The following is a 25,278-nucleotide window of genomic DNA, read 5'->3' on the forward strand; positions in this document are numbered from 1 at the left end:
CTTCTTTCTCTTCATCCAATCCTCCTCCTATCCCCCTATCCTACTCCTCCTCCTCTTTTTCTTCCTTCTCCTTATTCACCTACTTAAAATGTCTCCTCCTCCTCCTCCTCCTCCTCCTCACCTGCGGCTGCTCATCCTCCAGGTACACACTCTCCGTCCTGCACCGTTCGAGGGCGACCTGGAACTCTGTGACGATAGGGGACACCAGCTGCTTGGGGGGGTCGAGAGGGATGGGGTCAAGCACGAGGGGCCGCAGCCAGTCCTCCCACTCATCAATGACCCACTCCTCCTCATACTGGTACTCGGGAAGCTCCTCCTCGTCACTCATGATCTCCTCGTAGCCGAAACCCTCGCCCTCGTCACCTGTGGGGGAGGAGGCGTTAGGGTGCAGTGGTGCTGGTGGTGGAGGAAGTGGACAAGAATTAGACCCAGGGGTAATTAAGCACAACATGATGAAAAATGATAAATGTTGATATAGGAAGAAAAGATTATAAAGAAATATGAAGAAAGGAAGAAAATAGAAGACAACAGAAGAGAAGAGAACGGAGTAATTAACGTATTTTGTAGCTTATAACGCACACTGTTTTCACTTCAAAATGCCTGAAAGTTTACCCCAGCGAGTTATATGCCGAAGGTACAAATTTTTACTGGTTATTTTTTCTATTTTGGGGTGTTTTAAGGGTCTTTTTTTGTCTTGTCCAATACCAACCGTAAACTTACCTTTATTACTGTTAATGATCCTTCGTAGTCCATAGCTGTCTTATAATATGCTACCATAGAATACAGGGCGACCAAATAACCAGGAAAAATAAAAAATAAATGAAATCGGTGGAGGACTGCAATCCCACGTCTCTGCCGACCCGACCTGGCTGCCATTTGCATTGTTTTGTTTGACAGAGCTGCACTGTTGCAAATTTAAGTAGTACAAGCTACATAAAAAAATCATATTGGAAAAAAAATATCTGTGTTCATTATTTATTATTAATATTACGATCTTAAGTGCACATAATAATGCTTTGATTGATGTATTCATATATTTCTTGCAACACCAGCCCGACCACCATTTTCATTGCTTAACTCAAGGACGCTCGTCAATCCAAGGGAGGTTAAGGGAGAAAAAGAATGGTACATAGCTAATTCATTTTGGAGGAAGGGAGCAAGAGGGATTAAGGGAGGATGAATATAGGGGACAAGGAAGGGAGATAAAAATAAGTAAATTCCGGGAAACTGTACACCATCAATGTTCTTTAACCGTACATATATCTCAAAATTTTAAGAACCTTTTTTTCCCAAAATTATTGTCTTAAAGTTTGGGGTGCGGGTTATACGCTGCAAAATACGGCACATAAATAAAAGAAATATTATAGAAAGGAGAAGACAGGAAAGGATTTGAAGGATGAAGAAGAAAATGTACGAAGACAAGAAAACAAGAACGGGACGAGAAGACAAAGATAAAGAAAATGAAGATAAAGAAAATGAAAAAAAAAAAAAAAAAAAAAAAAACCACCACCTCCTCACCTTCCTCGGCATGATGGTGATGAAGATGATGGTGGTGATGATGTGACTGGAGGTGGTGCGGCTGGAGGTGGTGATGGTGGTGGTGGTGGTGCGGCGGGAGGTGCGGGTGATGGTGTTGCGGCCCCTCCATCGCCATCTCCTCCATTCCCTCCTCCATCGGGTATTCCTCCTCCACCTCCACTGTCTCTCCAGGTAGGTCAGGTAACTCCTCATCATCGCTAATTGCCTCCATATCCTCGGCAGGCAGCGGAGGTAAGACAGGTAGACTCTCCATCGCGCCTCCACCTCCTCCTCCACTTTCCTCTCTGGCGTTCGGGGTTTCCTCCATTGGGGTTGTGTTGGGGGTGGTGAGTGGAGGTATGTTCGGGGTGGGGAGCGGGAGGAGAGGGGGAGGGGGAGCGGGGTTCAGGAGGGGGGTTGGAGGGGTGGGGGTGTTGTCCATTGGGGTTCGAGGGCGGCGGCCGAAATCGGTTCTGTTAAGAGGGGGGGAGAGAGGGGGGTTTAGTAGTAGTAGTAGTAGTAGTAGTAGTAGTAGTAGTAGTAGTAGTAGTAGCATTAAGTTATTTTTCACAGTCCCAATAATAATAATAATAATAATAATAATAATAATAATAAAAATACTTACTCGGAAGTTCGCCGTAATCGCAAGGAGGAAGGAGGATCAGGCAGAAGACCTCCTCCTCCTCTCTCTCCTCCTCCTCCTCCTCCTGGTCCTCCTCCTCCTCCTCCTCCTCCTCCTCCTCTTTCCTCCTCATATCTCTCTCTGCTGTCCCTGCTCAATCTTCTCTCCTTCTCTCTATCACTCTCTCTCTTGCTGTCTCTTCCTCTCTCTCTCTCCCTCTCTCTATCTCTCTCTTTCTCCCGTTCTCTCTCCTTATCTCTATCTCGGTCTCTGTCTCTCTCCCGATCTCTCTCTCTGTCTCTCTCCTTCTCTCGTTCTCTATCTCTATCTCTCTCTTTATCTCGCTCTCTTTCCCTCTCTCTCTCCCTCTCACGCTCTCTCTCTCGCTCTCGTTCTCTCTCCCTCTCTCTGTCTCTATCTCGATCTCTCTCCACGTCTCTCCGGGAATCTCTCCGTGAGCTTCCTCGTTCGCTCCGATCCCAGCTTCTCTCTCTACTCCATGATCTCCTATCTCTCTCCCTCTCTCTATCTCTTTCTCTCTCCCTGTTATCCCCTCGGTAAGTCCGCTGGTCTCGCTCCCTCTCTCGCTCTCTCTCCCTCTCCCTCTCGAACTCCCTGGGATGTTCCTCCTCCCAGGGTTGCTTTGTTTCCTCATATTCCAAGGGTGAGCGCGGGGCCTGAGGGAGAGAGAAGAGGCATTAAGGGGGGTAGTTATGGTATATGAGGAAGGGAGGTTAAGGGAGGAAAGGAAGATTAAGGAGATTATTTTGGAGGAAGGGAAATAGGTGTCAAGGGAGGAAGAGGAAGGGAAGGGAAAGACAAAAGAAGGATAAGGGAGAGAAAGGGAAGAAGGGAGGAAAGGAAAGGTAGATAGGTTAGTCATTTTGGGGGAGGGAGCAAAAGGGATTAAGGGAGGATAGTTATGGGATATGAGGAAGGGAGGTTAAGGGAGAGAGAAGGAAGGGAGGAAAGGAAAGGTAGATAGGTAATTCATTTTGAGGGAGGGAGAAAGAGGGATTAAGGGAGGATAGTTATGGGATATGAGGAAGGGAGGTTAAGGGAGAGAGAAGGAAGGGAGGAAAGGAAAGGTAGATAGGTAATTCATTTTTGAGGGAGGGAGAGAGAGGGATTAAGGGAGGATATTGGGGTTAGGAAGGGAGGTTAAGGGAGAAAAGGGAAGAAAGAAGGGAGGAAAAGAAAGGTACATAGCTAATTCATTTTGGGGGAAGGGAGCAAGAGGGATTAAGGGAGGATGAATATAGGGGACAAGGAAGGGAGATAAAAGATCAATATACCAAAACAACAACTACAACAACAACAACAACACTCACACACTCCCTCGTTTCCTCCAACCAGTCCCGGATGCGATCGTGAGTGTTCAGCTTCTCCGGGGGCGGGTGTGCGGGTGTCGGGGCAGCAACCGGGGGGGCTGAAGAGGATGAGGGTTGGACCGGGACGGGTTTTGGGGGCTTGGCCGGGGTCGGGGCGGGCAGCTGTGGCGGGGCGGGGGAGGGCTCACGCTGGACCTTGGTGAGGTTGCCATACACCGCCAGAGTGATGGTGTTGTAGTTCCCTCGGAGGAGAAGGCCGTCGGTTGGGACCTATGGGGTGCGGAGAGAGAGAGAGAGAGAGAGAGAGAGAGAGAGAGAGAGGATTATTTTAGTATATATTGAATTCATACATTCATTTCTATTTTAATGTTGTGTATATTACGTATTGTGTATATTGCAAGTGTTTTCTGGGGTTTAAGAAGAGAGATGGATTTTTTTTATAATACAGAATGCGTACCTTTATTTTTTCATTTAATGTTACGTATATTTCTCCAAAATCGTCTTCACACACACACACACACACACACACAGTACAGTCTACCCCACAGAAATGTAAATACTTGGCATGAATTAGGAGAAATTGTGAAGGGAAAGACTGTATGGAAATTAAGGTAAAACTTGACCAATACAGATATGGAAACAGGACATTAAACTAGGTAAATACAACTACACAAAAACAACCAAACACACACACACACACACACACCTTCACCACCTAACTGCCCCACTCACCTTCTTCTCAAAGTCCATGTGTATCTTGCCCTGCTGGTTGTACTGTAGGCACCCCACGCTCTCGAAGGTGCCGGCGCCGCGCTTGCTCAGGTCATTGACGAAGAACTCGATCTCAAACTGGCTGGGGTTGGTGGCTCTGGGGGCGGCAGGAGAATGTTAGGATCTGACACCTAGTTTAATAGCTGTGTTGGTTAATGCTTCCTGGGCCTCCTGTATTTCTACTCAAAATGAAGACACCCTAAGAATAATTAGTAGGAAGATAGGAAAACACAATTGGCTAAGACCACACACTCACCCGAGCCTCACTCCACCCGGGAAGTCCGCCTGTACGCGCGCTCCGAGGGGGATGGCACGCACCTCAGCCACCTGCACCGGCCGGGGGAACTGTACCAGATCCAGCTGCACCTTCTGTGGGGGAAGTGGGGGGGGGGGACAAGGGAGGGCCAGTGTTAGTGGATGAGTGACAACAGAATTTTTGATTTCATTCTCTTTATCTGAAATATCGAAAAACCTGTGATTTTAAATGTTACGTCACTTTTGCAAAACATCAGGTAATGAGGAAAAATGTCTTATGCACTGAGGCCACATGCAGGTATAGCTGATGCCCTAAATTCTACTTATTGCCGCTAGTTAATTAGGTGGTAACTATTACTTACAACCTAACAGAACCCCACCTAAAGCTAACACATTAACCCATAACCACTAAATGATTGACTTTTCAATGCCCGAGGTGCACCCGCCACCACCCTGCTCCCACCCAGCATCACCGGACCACCCCCGCCACCGCCCTATCCTGCCCCACCCTGCGCCTTGTATTTCTGCTGGCCAACACCTTATGCTGAAGACATTTAAAGGATAATATTCACGAAAGCGCTGTCTCCTCTCCCGGCAGCGGTCCAGCCGGTGTTGCAAGAAATACCTCTTCGCAGAAATAAGTTGCGTATACATGAGGGTGTTATGGAGGTTATGTACAGAAATAAGTTGCGTATACATGAGGGTGTTATGGAGGTTATGTACAGAAATAAGTTGCGTATACATGGGGGGGTTATGGAGGTTATGTACAGAAATAAGTTGCGTATACATGAGGGTGTTATGGAGGTTATGTACAGAAATAAGTTGCGTATACATGAGGGTGTTATGGAGGTTATGTACAGAAATAAGTTGCGTATACATGAGGGGGTTATGGAGGTTATGTACAGAAATAAGTTATGATACATGAGGGGGTTATGGAGGTTATGTACAGAAATAAGTTACGATACATGAGGGTTATGGAGGTTATGTACAGAAATAAGTTATGATACATGAGGGGGTTATGGAGGTTATGTACAGAAATAAGTTATGATACATGAGGGTGTTATGGAGGTTATGTACAGAAATAAGTTGCGTATACATGAGGGTGTTATGGAGGTTATGTACAGAAATAAGTTGCGTATACATGAGGGGGTTATGGAGGTTATGTACAGAAATAAGTTGCGTATACATGAGGGGGTTATGGAGGTTATGTACAGAAATAAGTTGCGTATACATGAGGTGGTTATGGGGGTTAGGTACAGAAATAAGTTATGATACATGAGGGGTTATGGAGGTTATGTACAGAAATAAGTTCAGATACATGAGGGGTTATGGAGGTTATGTACAGAAATAAGTTGTATACATGAGGGGTTATGGAGGTTATGTACAGAAATAAGTTGCGTATACATGAGGGTGTTATGGAGGTTATGTACAGAAATAAGTTGCGTATACATGAGGGTGTTATGGAGGTTATGTACAGAAATAAGTTGCGTATACATGAGGGGGTTATGGAGGTTATGTACAGAAATAAGTTGCGTATACATGAGGGTGTTATGGAGGTTATGTACAGAAATAAGTTGCGTATACATGAGGGGGTTATGGAGGTTATGTACAGAAATAAGTTGCGTATACATGAGGGTGTTATGGAGGTTATGTAAAGTTTGGTTGGAGTAGTTTAAATAAGCTCCCCCATCCAAAACCCTCGATTTCCCACGGGTGTCCAAGCTAAACCCCTCCGCAAGCTATTTGGCGGCTGCGGCGGTGGGTCCGGACAATTTACGGTTTCACCCAACCAATGATTTTCTTCCGTAGAGAAAAATACTGCCTCCATGATAAACAGCACCATATTTTGTCCTGAAATAAGCACTCAGCATCTCGATATTAGTGGACTATACTTTCATGAATATTCCCCCGGACATCCTATAACATGGACATCCTAAAACACGGACATCCTATATAATGGACATCCTATAATGCAGACATCCTAAAACACGGACATCCTATAACGCGGACATCCTATAACACGGACATCCTATATAACGGGCATCCTATAACACGGACATCCTATATAACGGACATCCTATAACACGGACATCCTATAACATGGACATCCTATATAACGGAGACATCCTATAACACGGACATCCTAAAACACGGACATCCTATATAATGGACATCCTATAACACGGACATCCTATAACATGGACATCCTATATAATGGACATCCTATAACACGGACATCCTATATAACAGACATCCTATAACACGGACACCCTATAACACGGACATCTTATAACACGGGTAGGTCTAGGGGTGGGGGGAGGGGCGGGCAGTGACAGGACAACACGCACACACACACGCACACACACAAGGTACACACAGCTTCCTTAGTCTTCCCAGGACCTCTGTACACTCACCTCGCTCACTATATAACGGACATCCTATAACACGGACATCTTATAACACGGGTAGGTCTAGGGGTGAGGGGGAGGGGCACACAGTCACACACGCACACATACACACACATACATGGTGCACACAGCTTCCTCGGCCTTCCTGGGAGTCTTGTATACCCACCTCGCTCACTTCATGCGAAAAGGTGTCGAAAAAGAGTAACTCGAACATGATTCCTGCCTGAGGGGAACCATACGTAAACAAACAACAACGACGACAACAATCCCACGCCGGGCACAGGGGATACGGGCCTAATAGATTATCTTGTTATTTATATGCATTATTAACTCTGAAATGGGTTTTAATGCATATATCTTAAATTCAATTATAGTTTACGGTTGAATCTTGGTGCTTATCTATTGCTTAAAGAATCGTAACGTCATAATGTTTGCTGTTAATTAAATTTTAGGCCATATGGTGATGTTATTCTTACTTTGCGACCTTTTTATACATATTTTAACGCTTATATATATGTTTTAAATCGGTTCAAGGTCAGGAGTTATGTCTTCTGAATGGCACTCACAAAAATCCTTCCCTGTCAAGTCATATGCTCTTTCTACCTTCCAAAATTCATTCATATCCTTTAATTTTAAGTTTTTCGTCCCCCTGAATAGTTATAAAGCCACGTAAGGTAAAATACAGCGGTCTCCTCAAAGTTTCCTGAGGGTTCAAATTTGGCGCGACAAAATAAAGCGACTTCTGGAAACTTCGACAAACAGGAACTTTGGAATATCACGGAAATTAAACTTATATCGCCCCCTCAGCCCACGGCATCACATAAAACAAATATCAGAGAGTTTAAGGCATTGATGAGGCACGTAATGAGGGAGACACGGGCTTATGAAGGGTAATAAAATAGCCTGGAATGAGGTGCGTGGTGACATTGGGGCATTCAAACAGGACCGCGAGAATTGCCCAACATATCGTACATTTCCTTATCTCGCCCCTAAAAGCCTTGAATGCTAGTTTAAATAATGAATATGAGTAAAAAAAGCATTATATAGGGTGAAAATGAGCTTAGATATCCCTGGGGAGGCTGTAATGGGAGAAATATGAGGTGTGTGAGACATTAAAAAAAGCCAATCATCTCATATATATACTCGCATCTCACCCCTAAAAGCCTTGAATGCCAGTTTTAATAATGAATAAGACGGAAAAAGCATTATATAGCGTGAAAATGAGCTTAGATATCTCCAGGAGGCTGTAATGGGAGATACATGAGGTATTTGGGACATTCAAATATATATACCGCGTGAAAGCCAAACATCTCTATACATACTCACATCTCGCCCCTAAAAGCCATGAATACCAGTTTTAATAATGAATAAGAGTAAGAAAAAGCATTATATAGGGTGAAAATGAGCTTAGATATCCCTTTGGAGGCTGTAATGAGGTGTGTGGGACATTCAAATATATATACCGCGTGAAAGCCAAACATCTATACATACTCACATCTCGCCCCTAAAAGCCATGAATACCAGTTTTAATAATAAATAAGAGTAAAAAAGCATTATATAGAGTGAAAATGTAGACTCCTGCGTTCTTATGTTCTTATGTTCTACCGCGTGAAAGCCAAAACATCTCTATACATACTCACATCTCGCCCCTAAAAGCCATGAATGCGTTTTAATAATGAATAAGAGTAAGAAAAAGCATTATATAGGGTGAAAATGCGCCTAGATGTCCCCGGGAGGCTGTAATGGGAGATAAATGAGGTGTTTGGGACATTCAAAAAGTACCGCGTGAAAGCCAAAACATCTATACATACTCACATCTCGCCCCTAAAAGCCATGAATACCAGTTTTAATAATGAATAAGAGTAAGAAAAAGCATTATATAGGGTGAAAATGAGCTTAGATATCCCTTTGGAGGCTGTAATGAGGTGTGTGGGACATTCAAATATATATACCGCGTGAAAGCCAAACATCTATACATACTCACATCTCGCCCCTAAAAGCCATGAATACCAGTTTTAATAATAAATAAGAGTAAAAAAGCATTATATAGAGTGAAAATGTAGACTCCTGCGTTCTTATGTTCTTATGTTCTACCGCGTGAAAGCCAAAACATCTCTGTACATACTCACATCTCGCCCCTAAAAGCCATGAGTGCTAGTTTTAATAATGAATAAGAGTAAGAAAAAGCATTATATAGAGTGAAAATGCGCCTAGATGTCCCTTGGAGGCTGTAATGGGAGATGAATGAGGTGTGTGGGCCATCTAAATTTCAAAAAGCCCGCGCCATAACTTCAGCCATGCCGCCAAGAATGATATTTTTGGCCATGAATCACTAAACTAACCACCGCCGCACAGGACAAAACTTTACTCATGATAAATGCACATATATAAAAACGGCGTCCCGGAAAATCTGAAGCTCCAAGGATGCTGCGAAATAAAAGCTCACAGCCATTTAGGAGTTGACTGGAATAAGCTTGGAATCACGCTTTAGCTAATAAATCACAGGGAACGTAAAGATGGAGGCGTTAAATTATACTATTCCCGTATATAATGAATTAAAATAAGGCGTCTGGGAAGGCTGAGAATCCCTGAAAAATGACTAAAATGAGATCACAGCCATTTTGGAATCGACTGGAATCACGCTAGGAATTACGCTTTAGCTAATAAATCACAGGGGAAGTAAAGATGGAGGCGTTAAATTATACTATTCCGGTATATAATTAATTAAAATAAGGCGTCTGGGAAGGCTGAGAATCCCTCCCATAGGTGAAAATGACTAAAATGAGATCACAGCCATTTTGGAATCGACTGGAATCACGCTTTAGCTAATAAATCACAGGGGAAGTAAAGATGGAGGCGTTAAATTATACTATCCCCGTATATAATGAATTAAAATAAGGCGGCTGGGAAGGCTGAGAATCCCTCCCATAGGTGAAAAATAACTAAAATGAGATCACAGCCATTTTGGAATCGACTGGAATCACGCTTTAGCTAATAAATCACAAGGAAAGTAAAGATGGAGGCGTTAAATTATACTATTCCCGTATATAATGAGTTAAAATAAGGCGTCTGGCAAGGCTGAGAACCTCTCCAAAGGCATACATAAGATCACAGCCATTTAGGAGTCGACTGGAACACGGTGGGAATCACGCTTTAGCTTATGAATCAGAGTGGTAGGAATGATGGAGGTGTTAGATGATGCTACCCCCGTATATAAAGCGTCAAAATAAGGCGTCTGGCAAGGCTGAGAACCCTCCTATAGGTGAAAAATGACTAAAATGAGATCACAGCCATTTTGGAATCGACGGGAATCACGCTTTAGCTAATGAATCGGAGTGGTAGGAATGATGGGGGTGTTAGATGATGCTACCCCCGTATATAAAGCGTCAAAATAAGGCGTCTGGCAAGGCTGAGAACCCTCCTATAGGTGAAAAATGACTAAAATGAGATCACAGCCATTTTGGAATCGACGGGAATCACGCTTTAGCTAATGAATCGGAGTGGTAGGAATGATGGGGGTGTTAGATGATGCTACCCCCGTATATAAAGCGTTAAAATAAGGCGTCTGGCAAGGCTGAGAACCCTCCTATAGGTGAAAAATGACTAAAATGAGATCACAGCCATATTGGAATCGACGGGAATCACGCTTTAGCTAATGAATCGGAGTGGTAGGAATGATGGAGGTGTTAGATGATGCTGCCCCCGTATATAAAGCGTCAAAATAAGGCGTCTGGCAAGGCTGGGAACCCCTCGTAGGTATTGATTGATGACGTCAGGGCCGCTTCGTTCCCGCCATTTGCACGTTCCTGTCTGGCTGTGATATGTGAGTATGATTTATTTCCCCGCGTAGCTCCGGCCATACGCCCTGTCCGCGGCCCTCAGGTGTGTCCATCGGTGGGGCATGGCGCGGGGGTTAAACTGGCATGCATGGGGAGGCCGTGGGTGGGGAAATAAGGGGGATTTTAAGGGGAAAAGGAAGTTTGGGTGAGGTTCCGGGAGGTGGTGTTTGGTGGCGTCCGTTGCCGGGAGGGACGCGGCCGAGGGTTGCTGGTGAGGTATTTATGTCCACGCCTTAACTCACGCCTTTTCCACGTCCCTGAGAGGAGAATTAAGCCTTTTGGGAGGAATTCCGGTGGGGCAGAGTCTAAGGGCGCGGGGGAATGGGGAAAAACGGGGTGGATTTGGGCCTTTTTTGGGTGTTTTTGGGGTATTGGTGAAGAGGTGATGGCATCTTTTTAAGGTCCCGCCGCCGCCACCAGGACAAAGAAAGGGCCAAAGGCGTCCATTTCTTAGCCAGGCTCCTCCCGGCACCTCCCTCCACCTCCTCCGCCTTAATTTATTACTCCGCCTGAGGTGAACGGGAGTAGGCGAGAGGGCTGGACGCTGCAGGGCGGGAAGACACTGGCGCCGAGTCCTGTTTAAGCCTTTAGTGGAGGTTCACGTGTGCTGTGGTGCTGCGGTTCTCGGGGTTCTGTGCTTTATGGGCAGGGAGACAGACATGGTTCTTTGTCTGACTCTGCCTCACGCCGCCGCCTCCCGTGCCTCCTGCAGCGTGTCCTCCCCCCGTGATGCCCCTGCCCATGCCGCCCCCAGCCTCAGCCCCCGGTGGTGTGCCCCCCTCCAGATGGACTTGGCTGTGAATCATTCTGTACTCTGATTCCTTTACAAGAGAGCCACGCACGCGAGCCACTCTTGGACATAACTATAAGCGTCTTGTGTCCCCGATCGTTCATGCCCCTACGAGAAATGTGAGTCATTATCTGATTTTCACCTGGTTTTAGGGTTTGAATTACCTGTTTCTGTCCTGTACTCTGCTTTACTTGAGAGCCACACACACACGAGACACTCTTGGACATAACTATAAGCGTCTTGTGTCCCCGGTCGTTCATGCCCCTACGAGAAATGTGAGTCATTACCTGATTTTCACCTGGTTTTGGGATTTGAATTACCTGTTTCTGTCCTGTTCTCTGATTCCTTTACTTGAGAGCCACACACACGCGAGACACTCTTGGACATTACTATAAGCGTCTTGTGTCCCCGGTCGTTCATGCCCCTACGAGAAATGAGTCTACCTGATTTCACCTGGTTTTGGGATTCGAATTACCTGTTTCTGGACTTGGCTGTGAATCATTCTGTACTCTGATTGCTTTACTAGAGAGCCACACACACACACGCGAGCCACTCATGGACATTACTATAAGCGTCTTGTCTCCATTCGTTCATGCCCCTGCGAGAAATGTGAGCCCTTACCTGATTTTCACCTGGTTGGGGTTTGAATTACCTGTTTCTGGACTCTGCCCTCTTACCTACCCCGGGGCTCTATTGCATCCTTCTTCCTGGTGGCTTATTGGAAGCTTACTTAACCGGACTTCCTCGCAACTTCCTTTTCCCCGAGAATTTCCAGTACGGGCTTGGTGGTCATAGTGAACAGATGTGTGTGTATGTGTGTTCCTGTTCAGTGTTTCTTTGATATATAACCGTGACTTCACCTAAATTACTTTTTTCATCTTTTCTCTCGTCTTTCAAGAACTTCAGTACGGGCTTGGTGGTCACAGTGAATAGATTTGTGTATGTGTGTTTCTGTTGAATGTTTCTTTGGTGTCTAACTTCAACATTTGGTGGTCTAAGTGTGTGTATATGTTTCTCGTGGTTTTCTTTGATCGATCAACTTTTTCCCTCCTGCTTCAAGAATTCACAGTACGGTTTGGTGTTAGTGAATGCTTGTGATTTTCTTCACTTCTAACAGCGGGACAACTTCCTTTTTCCTCCTCTTCCTTTTCCTTTTCTTCCTCATACATCCAAAATCTCCATCTGGCTCTATATATCTCTAGTTCTTAGTTGTGTTGAGTGTATGCGTGTGTGTGTTTCTTTGTGTTCGCGCGTGGTGGGGGTGAGTGTTGCCGTGTAGTGTTACATGTGTGAGGTGGCGTGGGTATTGTTGCCATTGCTGTGTGTTGTGTAATAATGCTTCCTCAACGTTTGCCTAGCGCTGCGGTGTTGTGTAATGCTGTGTGGTGTTCGTGTGTGTGTATTTGAGGAGCTTATACTAAAAGAGGGACTTGTACTCTTCACATTACACCACAAACTTCACATTACACCACACTTCATAAGCTTTCTCACGCCAAAACTTCACATTACACCACACTTCATAAGCTTTCTCACGCTAGAACTTCACATTACGACACTTCATAAGCTTTCTCACGCTAAAACTTCACATTACAACACTACATAAGCTTTCTCACGCTAGAACTTCACTAAAACTTCACATTACGACACTACGAAAGCTTTCTCACGCTAAAACTTCACATTACAACACTACATAAGCTTTCTCATGCCAAAACTTCACATTACAACACTACATAATTTTTATCATGCTAAAACTTCACATTATACCACAAAACTTTACATTACACCACACTACTTAAGCCTTCTCATACTAAAACTTCACTATACACCACACACATAAGCTTTCTCATGCTAGAACTTCACTATACACCACACACATAAGCTTTCTCATGCTAGAACTTCACATTACACCACACACATAAGCTTTCTCATGCTAGAACTTCACTATACACCACACACATAAGCTTTTCCATGCTAAAACTTCACATTACACCACAAAACTTCACATTACACCACAATACATAAGCTTTCTCATGCTAAAACTTCACTATACACCACACTACATAAGCTTTCTCATGCTAAAACTTCACATTACAGTTAAGTATTACCTTATTTTTTCATCTTTTACTTCACATAACTTCATCCTCTCCTTAATTACACATCAATCAACCATTCTGCGTAACTACATACAATCTTAGCCTTACTTTTTCACGCTTTTACTTCATAGCCTTACTTTTCTCTCCCCCTTACCAGTGACGTGTACTTACTCACTTACCAAACCAACCACTTAATGTAATTCCCCCAAGCTTATAACCGTTTCCACGCTCAAGAACACACACTAAACTCCCTCAAATAACCAGCGCTTGAGGTTCAGTACAATTTATGACCTCCTCGCATGCTTCTGAAATCATACCTGTGTCAGTGGAGGTTAAGCGATTATTTCAAGCTGGGATTTACCTGTTCATGTGGTTTACCTGGGCCTGGGTGAGTGGTATCCTTAGGGTTATTTATTTATAGATGCATGTGTTAGTTGGGGTGTGGCTGGGGTGTACGCGGGAGGCTGGGTGGGGTGGGGGGTGAGTTAGGGGTGGGAAAAGGGAGAGGGGCGTGTGTGGGGTGGAGTGAGGCCCAGTGTAAAGGGGTTTTGAGTATCCTTAATATGCGGTTTTGGTGTTAGGATATATACGTATGATGTTAGGATATGTGGTGATAGGATTTTTCAGTACCGGTTCCTATTATTTGGTGTTTTTTGCTTTCTACATACGATTTTTTTTTTTTTTTAGGATATATATTTCTGAGGTTAGGATATGTGGTAGGATTTTTCAGTACCGGTTCCTGGTGTTTTTGCTTCCTACATTTGATTTTTTTTCTTTGTTCAAGTAAAATTAGGAATAGGAAAATAGGAAACTGCAATAAAGGAAATAGTTACCTTAGGATGCTATAGTGAATTTTGGGAAGTGTGTGTGTGTGTGTGTATGTGTGTGTGTGTGTTAAGATACATAATTTTAACCTTCACATTCCTTTAAGGTACGTTTTAGCTAGTTTATCATTATGTAGTTGATGTTTATTATTATTTTAAGGGTTGCTAGTGAATTAGGAAGGTATGTGTGTGTGTGTGTGTGTGTGTGAGAGATGGTTTAGATACATAATTATAATCTTCACTTTTATTTGAGGTACATCTAAGCTAGTTTATCATTATGTAGTTGATGTATATTATTATTTTAAGGGTTGCTTGTGAATTAGGAAGGTGTGTGTGTGTGTGTGTTAAGCCGGTAAACATATAATTCTAATGGATTAAGAGTAATTATAATCTTTCCATGCACGAAGGTAGGTTGAGGTTAGTGTTGCGTATTATAGGTGTGTGTGTGTGTGTGACTAGGTTTAAGTGTTAGTAAATATTATGATAGTTTATGTGGTGAGGGTTTAGCTCGTTCTTATGTTAGACTAAGGTATGTAATTATAACCTTTCCACACACACTCAAAGGTAGGTTTAGGTTTAATTTCTGTGCTGTAGGTGTATTCGATTAGGTTTAAGTGTTAGTATAATGAAGGTTTATGTATTCAGGGTTTAACTTATAATTATGTTAGGTTAAGGTGTAATTTAGCCTTTCCACACACGCAAAGGTAGGTTTAGGTTTAATTTCTGTGCTGTAGGTGTATTTGATTAGGTTTAAGTGTTAGTTAGTATAATGAAGGTTTATGTATTCAGGGTTTAACTTATAATTATGTTAGGTGAAGGTGTAATTATAACCTTTCCACACACACGCAAAGGTAGGTTTAGGTTTAATTTCTGTGCTGTAGGTGTATTTGATTAGGTTTAAGTGTTAGTTAGTATAATGAAGGTTTATGTATTCAGGGTTTAACTTATAATTATGTTAGGTTAAGGTGTAATTATAGCCTTCCCACACACGCAAAGGTAGGTTTAGGTTTAATTTCTGTGCTGTAGGTGTATTTGATTAGGTTTAAGTGTTAGTATAATGAAGGTTTATGTATTCAGGGTTTAACTTATAATTATGTTAGGTTAAGGTGTAATTATAGCCATCCCACACACGCAAAGGTAGGTTTAGGTTTAATTTCTGTGCTGTAGGTGTATTTGATTAGGTTTAAGTGATAGTTAATATAATGAGGCAGCTCCATAATATTACTAAAGGATAGATTAGGTTAGGTAAAAGGTGGATAGCTATGGATGGCCTTAGTTTTGTCAAGGGTAGCTTGCAAAATGAGTCAGCCCAGTTCAGCTCAATAATATTACTTAAGAATAGGGTTAGGTTAGGTTAAAGAAGTGGATAGCTATGGATGGCTTTAGTTTCGTGAATGGGTAGCTTGTGAATTGAGGCAGCCCAGTTCAGCTCAATAATATTACTAAAGAATAGGTTGGGTTAGGTTAGGTTAGGTTAAAGAAGTGGATAGCTATGCATGGCCTTAGTTACATCATGGGTAGCTTGTGAATTGAGGCAGCCCAGTTCAGCTCAATAATATTACTTAAGAATAGGGTTAGGTTAGGTTAGGTTAGGTTAAAGAAGTGGATAGCTATGGATGGCTTTAGTTTCGTGAATGGGTAGCTTGTGAATTGAGGCAGCCCAGTTCAGCTCAATAATATTACTAAAGAATAGGTTGGGTTAGGTAAGGTTAGGTTAAAGAAGTGGATAGCTATGCATGGCCTTAGTTACATCATGGGTAGCTTGTGAATTGAGGCAGCCCAGTTCAGCTCCATAATATTACTAAAGAATAATTTGGGTTAGGTTAGGTTAGGTTAAAGAAGTGGATAGCTATGGATGGCTTTAGTTTTGTGAATGGGTAGCTTGTGAATTGAGGCAGCCCAGTTCAACTCAATAATATTACTAAAGAATAGGTTGGGTTAGGTTAGGTTAGGTTAGGTTAAAGAAATGGATAGCTATGGAGGGCCTTAGTTACATCAATGATTAGCTTGCAAAATGAGGCAGCTAGATAATATTAATGAAAGATAGGTTAGGTTAGGTAAAAGAGGTGGATGGCTGCGGAGAGCCCTAGTTAGTTTCATCAATTTCTATCTTGCAAAATTCAGCCGCCCAGTTCAGCGTCATGTTAACCCAAGGCGTGGCTGGCGGGTTGAGGCCCTTAGTTTCGTCAATGGGTAGCTTGCAAAATGTGGTAGCTATATAATATTTCTAAAGGATAGGTTAAGTTAGGTTAGGTAAGAGAGATGGATAGCTACAGTCGGCCTTAGTTCTATCAATTTCTATCTTTCAAAATCCAGCTGCCCAGTTCAGCGTGATGTTAACCCAAGGCGTGGCTGGCGGGTTGAGGCAGTTCCATAATATTACTAAAGGATGGGTTAGGTTAGGTTAGTTAGTTTCATCAGTTTCTATCTTGCGAAATCCAGCTGCCCAGTTCAGCGTGATGTTAACCCAAGGCGTGGCTGGCAGGTTGAGGCAGTTCCATAATATTACTAAAGGATGGGTTAGGTTAAGTTAGTTAATTTCATCAGTTTCTATCTTGCGAAATCCAGCTGCCCAGTTCAGCGTGATGTTAACCCAAGGCGTGGCTGGGTGGGTTGAGGCAGGAAAGGGTTGTGGGGTTAAGAGGTGGGCAGTGTCAGGTGTGAGGGAGTGGGGTCAGGTTAGGCAAGGTAGGGTCACCTCATTAAGCGACCACACCTGTTTTGTTTTATTAAGTGGAAGTTCTTGTTATTTTACTCTTTATTTCTTTCCTTGTCTATTTCTTCTTTGCCTCTCCCTCCCTTCCCTTTACTTTCCTTTCCTTCTCTTTTATTATCTCGTTAATTTTTTTTCCCTTCTCTGTTTCCTCTTTGTCTCCTTTCTTTTCTTTATTTTCCCTTTATTTTCCTCCCTTTTTCTTCCCTTTCTTTCTTTACTTCTATTTTTTTCCTCTGCCTCCTCTCCTTGCCTTTATTTTCCCTTCTCTTCCCTCTTACCTCCTCTCCTTTCCTCTTTTCCCTTCCTCTCCCTTTCCCTTCCCTTCCCTTTCTTTACCTCTCCTCCCTCTTATCTCCTCTCCTTTCCTCTTTTCCCTTCCCCTTTCTCCCTTTCCCTTCCCTTCCTCTTCTTTATCTCTCTTCCCTCTTATTCCTCTCCTTTATTTTCCCTTCCTTTTCTTTACCTCTCTTTCCTCTTATTTCCTCCCTTTCCTCTCCCTTTCCCTTCCCTTCCTTTTCTTTATCTCTTCCCTCTTCTTCCTCTCCTTCCATTTATTTTCCCTTCCTTTTCTTTCCCTTTTCCTTCCCTTACCTCAATTATTTTTCCTCTGGCTCCTTTCCTCCCCCCCCTCTCTCCGCAGCCCTAAATCTGTCTCCACTTGTACAGAACATTGATAAAAAGAAGTAAATATAGACCAGCATCTCCTTGCACTTGAACCAGCAGGAGTTGAGGCCTTTACATATGCTAGGGTGTGGCTGCTAACATAACATAAGGTGGGGAAATAGATGAGGGAGAGAGAGAGAGAGGGAGGTCGGCTATGCATGTTATATAGTTAGGGAGATAGGAATGTTAGGTTGTTTGTAGGTATGAGGAATGGTTGGTCTAGGAAGAGGTTATCAGTACTATCAGGGGAAAAGTTATATAGTGAGATGAGGTAGGGATGTATATTAGTCTTTATATATAGGGAAAAGTAGATAGTATTGAATAGGGGAATGTGAAATCAGAATAGTTTGCATAAGGAAAAGATTATTACTAGGAAAGAAATGTGTTATACGGTGAAACTTGCCAGGGAATTGTGGATATATATTTAAAGGAAAAGTTGAAAAATAGATAAATATATAGAAAAATAACTTGGCTTGTAGGTTAGTATGTTGATATAGGAATTATTATAGAGGTTACCATTACTAGAAAAGACATATATAGTGAAATTTGACAGGAAAATGTTAAAATAAGTAAAGAAAAAGCGTATATTTGAAGAAATGGGAGTCGGAGTTTGTGTTAGGAAAAATATATTGGTATCAGGTTAGTATCTGGATATAGGGGATTTATTAGAGAAGTTACCATTACTAGAAAAGACATATATAGTGAAATTTGACAGGAAAATGTTAAAATAAGTAAAGAAAAAGCATATAATTGAAGAAATGGGAGTCTGAGTTTGTGTTAGGAAAAATAATTAGTTTTTATAATGGAAGTAAATTTGTTTTGAGAAAGATCGTGCATTTATAAAGACAAAATAACCAAGAGGAAATGAAAAGTTGAGGTAGTGAGTGTTAGGGAAAGTACTTAGAGAGTTTTGTATATGGAAAAAGTAAGTTGATTATGAGTAAGAGAAAGGGAGGATTAAATATCAAACAAGCATTACAATTTACCCATAGAGAGAAGACCATAGCATACCACATTCACTCCCATACAGAGAGAGAGAGAGAGAGAGAGAGAGAGGTCAAATATCGAGGCATTACATTTTAGCCATAGAAAAACACCATATCTTAACACATTCACTCCCATACATACAGAGAGAGAGAGAGAGAGAGAGAGAGAGAGAGAGAGGTCAAATATCCAGGCATTACATTTTACCCACAGAAAGAAACAGCATATTGTAACACTCATGAAACTCCCATACATACAGAGAGAGAGAGAGAGAGAGAGAGAGAGAGAGTCAAATATCCAAGCATTACATTTTACCCATAGAAAGACACCCCACACCATACCACATCCCATACACACACCATAGGAATTACGCTCGCCAGATTAATTTTCTTTCATTAACATTGCTAGATTTTACGAGGGACTTTATTGACCCCAAAACACACACATTCAATAAGCTGCCAAATGGAAACCCGGAACCCCAGTATTAGCCAGCATGACAAAGGGCTCGGAACGCAATACAAAAAATGGCGTAGCTCTCGAATTCTTTAGTGGGCGGCGCCGTAAAGCAGAGCACTCGGGGTTGATTAAAAATGGAGCGCAGGTATCGATGGGGCGTTGATGTGGGGAGGCTGCGGATAGCGTGGAGACGGGTGTTCGGAAGAGGTGTGGGCTGTGTACAGAAATGATATGTTAGGAAGAAAACGAAAGGAAAAATAGCAATAAGAAATGAAAAAGGTGTAGGCCTTGTATAGAAATGAGATGTTAGGAAGAAATCTCAAGGAAAAATAGCAATAAGAAATGAAAAAGGTGTAGGCCTTGTATAGAAATGATATGTTAGGAAGGAAACGAAAGGAAAAATAGCAATACGAAATGAAAAAGGTGTAGGCCTTGTATAGAAATGATATGTTAGGAAGAAAACTCAAGGAAAAATAGCAATACGAAATGAAAAAGGTGTAGGCCTTGTATAGAAATGAGATGGTAGATAGAAAACTCAAGGAAAAATAGCAATACGAAATGAAAAAGCTGTAGGCCTTGTATAGAAATGAGATGTTAGATAGAAAACTCAAGGAAAAATAGCAATAAGAAATGGAAAAGCTGTAGACCGTTTATAGAAATGATATGTTAGGAAGAAATCTCAAGGAAAAATAGCAATACGAAATGGAAAAGCTGTAGACCGTTTATAGAAATGATATGTTAGGAAGAAATCTCAAGGAAAAATAGAAATACGAAATGAAAAGGTGTAGACCGTTTATAGAAATGATGTTAAAAGGAAAACTAAAGTAAAAATAGAAATAAGAAATGGAAAAGCTGTAGACCGTTTATAGAAATGTTATGTTAACCCGTGTAGCAGCGCCGGGCCAAATTTGTTCCATGATATAAACCTCCGAAAACAGATGATACATAAACTGATCACAAATGCTTTGATATATATTATGAAATGGTTTGTGTGAGGGAGGATTCTTTCTCATTTTTCTCGCTTGGAGGGACCATTAAGAAACATGATCCCCGCAGCTACTGGGTTAATAATGATCAAACTTTTAGCTAATCATGCGAACTTAACATTTACCGTACTCGTAGTTATTCCACGTACAAGTTCATTAACCCCAAAGTATTTAAAAGAAAGGTCAGACAATGCAGTGAGGTGAGGTAGATTTAGCTGAAAGGCCAGAATAATGAATCAGTGTGAGGGAGAGCATTCGGAAAGGTCATACCGTAGAGGGAGTGTCTCAGAGTGATTAAAGAAATGCATCAGGGACAGCTTGGGTTGTGTTAGTTAACTTAGCTTGGGGAGAGGAAAGGGAGGGAGGGGGAAGTATATGAGATTGAGAGATGAAATTTAGACATTGCAAATCCAAAAGAAAGTTACGAAGAGGTGAAATTATACTGAAAAAAATGAAAGAAAGTTAGATAGAAGAGAAATGACAGCTTGGGTTGTGTTTGGTTTAGCTTGGGGAGAGAAAAGAGAAGGGAGGGGGAAGTATATGAGATTGAGAGATGAAATTTAGACATTGCAAATCCAAAAGAAAGTTACAGAGAGGTGAAATTATACTGAAAAAAAATGAAAGAAAGTTAGATAGAAGAGAAATGACAGCTTGGGTTGTGTTTGGTAACTTGGCTTGGGGAGAGGAAAGAGGAGGGAGGGGGAAGTATATGAGATTGAGAGATGAAATTTAGACATTGCAAATCCAAAAGAAAGTTACGAAGAGGTGAAATTATACTGATAAAAAATGAAAGAAAGTTACATAGAAGAGAAATGACAGCTTGGGTTGTGTTTGGTGATGGCTTGGGGAGAGGAAAGTATAGGAGAGAGAGAGATGAAATTTAGACATAGGAAATCCAAAAGAAAATTAGAAAGAAGAGAAATAATAGTGAAAAAATGAAAGAAAGTTACACAGAAGAGAAATGACAGCTAGGGTTGTGTTTGTTGATTTGGCTTGGGGAGAGGAAAGTATAGGAGAGAGGGAGGGATGAAATTATAACATAGTAAATCCAAAAGAAAGTTAAGAGGAGAAAGGTAGAACAGAGAAAAGAACAGAAAAGAAATTATTAAAACAAGAACCAAAAGAAAGTTAGACCAAAACAGAAGCAAGACAGCCGCGTTCAAGGCAGACTTAGTTCACACATATCACTTTTTACCAGCTTCTTAGAAAACGCTTCAATCAAAACAAGTTAGATAAGCGACATCGAAAGGCCAGTAACATTTGAGATCACCTTTTTGTCAGTTCATATTTACAGCTTCAGGTAAATTGACGTATAAATTAGTCTGTAAAGGTCAAGTTTCCACACCTTTTTGCTGGACAGGGTTGCTAAGGTGGCGGGAAAGGTCAGGCTGGACTAGAGAGAGGGAGAGGGAGATAGATGTGATAGGCAGTTGATATTGAGATTATAAATAGAAGAATGCTGCAAGAGAGAGTGATGATAGCAGAATTTAGTGGTATATAGAAAGTGCATATATCATTAATAAATTAATACTGGAAATAGTACAAGAAAAAGAAAGAGGTAGGGATTTGATAGGTAGACAGATGTTCAGACTGGAATTTAAAGGCAGTCAGGGAAAAAATATATGTCGACAGAACTTTGTGATATTTAAAAAAAACTATATATTTTTATACTAATTTAAGATAGGAAATACTGATGATTGAAAGAGAGAAAGGGTAGGTAGATATTTAGACTGGAATTAAAAGTCAGTCATGGAAAAATATATTAACAGAACTTTGTGATATTAAAAAAAATATATATATTGGTACTAATTTAAGATAGGAAATACTAATAAAAGAAAGAGGGAGATTTGATAAGTATAGATAATAATGTTTCACTGGAATTTAGAGTTAGTCTTAAAAAAAAATGTTAACAATTTTTTGTGTATATAAAAAAATATATATCAGAGTTAGTCTCTAAAAAAAAAAAAACAGAATTATATGTTATATTAAAAAAAATATATATATTGGTACTAATTTAAGATAGGAAATACTAATAAAAGAAAGAGGGAGAGATTTGACAGACTGGAATTAGAAGTTACTCATGAAAAAAAATATACTACTTATGTTAACAGAATTTTGTGTTATATAAAAAGTACATATATCAAGAAGTTAGTCTTGAAAAAAAAATGTTAACAGAATTTTGTGTTATATAAAAAGTACATATATCAATACTAAATTAATTCTGGAAATACTAGAGAGAGAGAGAGAGAGAGAGAGAGAGAGAGAGAGAGAGAGAGAGAGGGGTCATGCATAAGATCTTGGGTTGCAGAATTTAGCGTTGAAGAAATTTGTGATAAAAATAGACAGAATAATAATAACAAAAAAATGTTTAGTAATACGACCCAAAGCCATAAAGAAATTAGTGTTTGTTAATGTATTTATTCACGACCAAAACGCAGCGTGAGATAAGGATTAACAGTATATAAAACTCTTCGTCGGTAAATTCATGGACTGGAGGGGGAAAAAAAAGACATAAAAAAAATAAATTACACCTCGACTAATGTAATAATCAGTTAATATATACACTTGAAATCATTATATACTCTTTTAACATTAATTACCAGTTATTAAGACGACATATTCTGGATTAACTTCGGCATTACATGAATATAAAGCAAGATTATATTTCATAGCTTTTACGGAGTGTTGAGAGATGGGAGTTACAGGAGTTAATGGGATAAGATTAAGAGAAATGTGGTTGGTATGTTATGTGGTAGTTGCTAGGAATGGACTATGGTAGGAATTTAATGGTAGTTGCTGGGAATAGGTTGTAGTACGTATTTGTATGGTAGATTAGGCATGTCAGGTAACGCTCTTTATTTCTTCAAACTTGTGGCTTTACCGTGTAGCAGCGATGGGCCAAATTTGTGGCTTTACCGTGTACCAGCGATGGGCCAAATTTGTGGCTTTACCGTGTACCAGCGACGGGCCAAATTTGTGGCTTTACCATGTAGCAGCGACGGGGCAGATTTGTGGCTTTACCATGTAGCAGCGACGGGGTAGATTTGTGGCTTTACCGTGTAGCAGCGATGGGCCAAATTTTTGCCTTGAAAACCCCCCCAAAACAGATGATACATAAACTGATCACAAATGCGTTGATATGTATTATGAAATGGTTTGCGTGAGTGATGATTTTTTCTCAATACTCTCGCCTTTAAGAAACATGATCCCCACAGCTACTGGATGAATTTTATCAGGTTATGTGTGTTATTATGCATCAAAGTCTTATACCTTTTTTTAATGTATAGAATTGAGCTTAACGGACTTACATTCATATATTTATCTCTTATCAGCTTTATCTTCATCTTGCATACACTGAACTACCTCATTTTACCCTCCTCCTCCTCCTCCTCCTCCTCCTCCTCCTCCTCCTGTTATTATTTTCTTCATTCTTCTCATTTTTGGTGTTTTCTTCCTTATTTTTTCTCCTTTGACTTGTTTTCTTTCTCTTTTTCTTCCTCTTCTTTCATTTTCTTTCTTCTCTTATGATGTTTTCTTCTTCTTCCTTAATTCTCCTCTTCCTGTTATGCATTTTCTTTCCTCTCTCTCTCTCTCTCTCTCTCTCTCTCTCTCTCTCTCTCTCTCTCTCTCTCTCTCTCTCTCTCTCTCTCTCTCTCTCCTGTTTCTCCTCCTCTTATGATTTATTTTCCTCTTCCTCTTCCTCAATTCTCTTATGACTTTTTTTCTCCATCTTTTCTTCCTCTTCCTTATTTCTCCTCCTCCTCCTCCTATGGTTTATTTTCTTCTTCCTCTTTTCTTCCTCTTCCTTAAATTCTCCTCCTCCTCCTATGGCTTATTTTCTTCCTCTTCTTCCTCTTCCTTATTTCTCCTCCTCCTCCTATAGCTTGTTTTCTTTCTTCCTCTTGTCTTTCTCTTCCCTATTTCTCCTCCTCCTCCTCCTATGATTATTTTCTTCCTCTTCCTCTTCCTTATTTCTCCTCCTCCTCCTGTCTCATTTTCTTTCTTCCCTTCTCTCTCTCTTTCCTATTTCTCCTCCTCCTTCTTCTCCTATGTTCTCTCTCCTCTTTTCTTCCTTAATTCTCCTTCTCTTATGATTTATTTTTTTCTCCCCTCTTGTCTTTCTCTTCCCTATTCCTCCTCCTCCTCCTCCTCCTCCTCCTGGTCCTCTCCACACCTTTGTCCCACCCACCCTTCCACCTGGTTAGTGTTATCAGCCTCCTGCACTCCCTTATCTTATCACACACTCTCCTTCCTCACTAGGGTACATCTTGGAGGCTGTTATTATTATTATTATTATCATTATTATTATTATTATTATTAGGTCTATTTATTTTAGTTAAGGGTAAGAGTGAAGGGCTAACTATTTGGTCTGGTTCTTTAGTTTTGTTTATTTTATTTGTTTGTTTTGAGTTGAGTTATCTGGGTGTTCGGTTATCCAGTGTTATTTTTGCGATCATATGAAAAAAAAAAGAAGGATGATGAATGATGAATGAAGAAAACAATGATGAAAAAATGTGAAAGAAGATTGATGTGTATATTACTTTTTTTTGTTTTTGAATTTATTGGTTGACTAACTTTTTATTTCTTTTATTTTTGTTTATCTTTTTTGTTATTTTGAGTTGTGAAGTTATCTGGGTGTTAGGTTATCCAGTGTCATTCTTGGGATCAAATATATTACTTCTTTCATTTCTGTATTTACTGGTTGACTAACTTTATTTATCTTTGTTTATTTTATTTGTTTGTTTTGTTTTGAGTTATCTACGTATTAGCTAATCCAGTGTCATTCTTGCAATCATATACATTAATTCTTTTGTTTCTGTACTTATTGGTCTCAGTTTTCATTATTGTTATTATTACGTATTGTTTTATTATTTTTTTATGCTTGTTAGGTCAGGCACACAAAACTAGGGACATAATTATATTGAAAGGGAAAATATATTGTGTTAAGAATAGAAGACATGCAGATCGCTTAAGGAAATTGTAATAAAGTAAAAAAAAAAGATTGGTCAGGCACACGAAACT

General features: G+C 40.9%; 2 protein-coding genes and 1 long non-coding RNA gene across 71 annotated transcripts in view; 1 reads left to right on the plus strand and 2 right to left on the minus strand.

The window, feature by feature from the left end:
* The window catches only part of LOC127010058 (protein virilizer homolog), a 21,296-nt gene extending 14,120 nt beyond the window's left edge, over positions 1 to 7,176 (minus strand). For all 50 annotated transcript variants that reach the window (XM_050883856.1, XM_050883853.1, XM_050883846.1 and 47 more), the window contains exons 1-7: positions 7,024 to 7,176; positions 4,499 to 4,611; positions 4,204 to 4,339; positions 3,472 to 3,741; positions 2,144 to 2,817; positions 1,519 to 1,991; positions 122 to 363 (exon numbers count right to left, since the gene is read on the minus strand). In XM_050883856.1, the coding sequence (XP_050739813.1) occupies positions 122 to 363; positions 1,519 to 1,991; positions 2,144 to 2,817; positions 3,472 to 3,741; positions 4,204 to 4,339; positions 4,499 to 4,611; positions 7,024 to 7,119 (2,004 nt within the window). In that variant the 5' untranslated portion in view covers positions 7,120 to 7,176. The remainder of the gene's footprint in view (positions 1 to 121; positions 364 to 1,518; positions 1,992 to 2,143; positions 2,818 to 3,471; positions 3,742 to 4,203; positions 4,340 to 4,498; positions 4,612 to 7,023) is intronic.
* A 3,464-nt stretch (positions 7,177 to 10,640) lies between these two features.
* Positions 10,641 to 25,278, plus strand: part of LOC127010059 (broad-complex core protein isoforms 1/2/3/4/5-like) — a 104,001-nt gene continuing 89,363 nt past the window's right edge. For 3 of the 20 annotated variants that reach the window (XM_050883857.1, XM_050883861.1, XM_050883862.1), the window contains exon 1: positions 11,152 to 11,653. The gene's annotated coding sequence lies outside the window, so the exon portion shown is untranslated. Of the gene's footprint in view, positions 10,729 to 11,151; positions 11,654 to 11,703; positions 11,810 to 25,278 lie in introns of those variants that run through there. The other 17 variants (XM_050883868.1, XM_050883864.1, XM_050883867.1 and 14 more) reach the window with 12 other exon arrangements.
* LOC127010068 (uncharacterized) lies at positions 14,489 to 15,727 on the minus strand. Its single transcript, XR_007762839.1, has 2 exons — positions 15,283 to 15,727; positions 14,489 to 14,995 (listed from the first exon to the last, which is right to left on the minus strand). It is a non-coding gene; the product is annotated as an uncharacterized LOC127010068 (long non-coding RNA).

Source organism: Eriocheir sinensis, chromosome 42, assembly GCF_024679095.1.
Source record: "Eriocheir sinensis breed Jianghai 21 chromosome 42, ASM2467909v1, whole genome shotgun sequence".
NCBI classification, from domain to species: Eukaryota; Metazoa; Arthropoda; class Malacostraca; order Decapoda; family Varunidae; genus Eriocheir; species Eriocheir sinensis.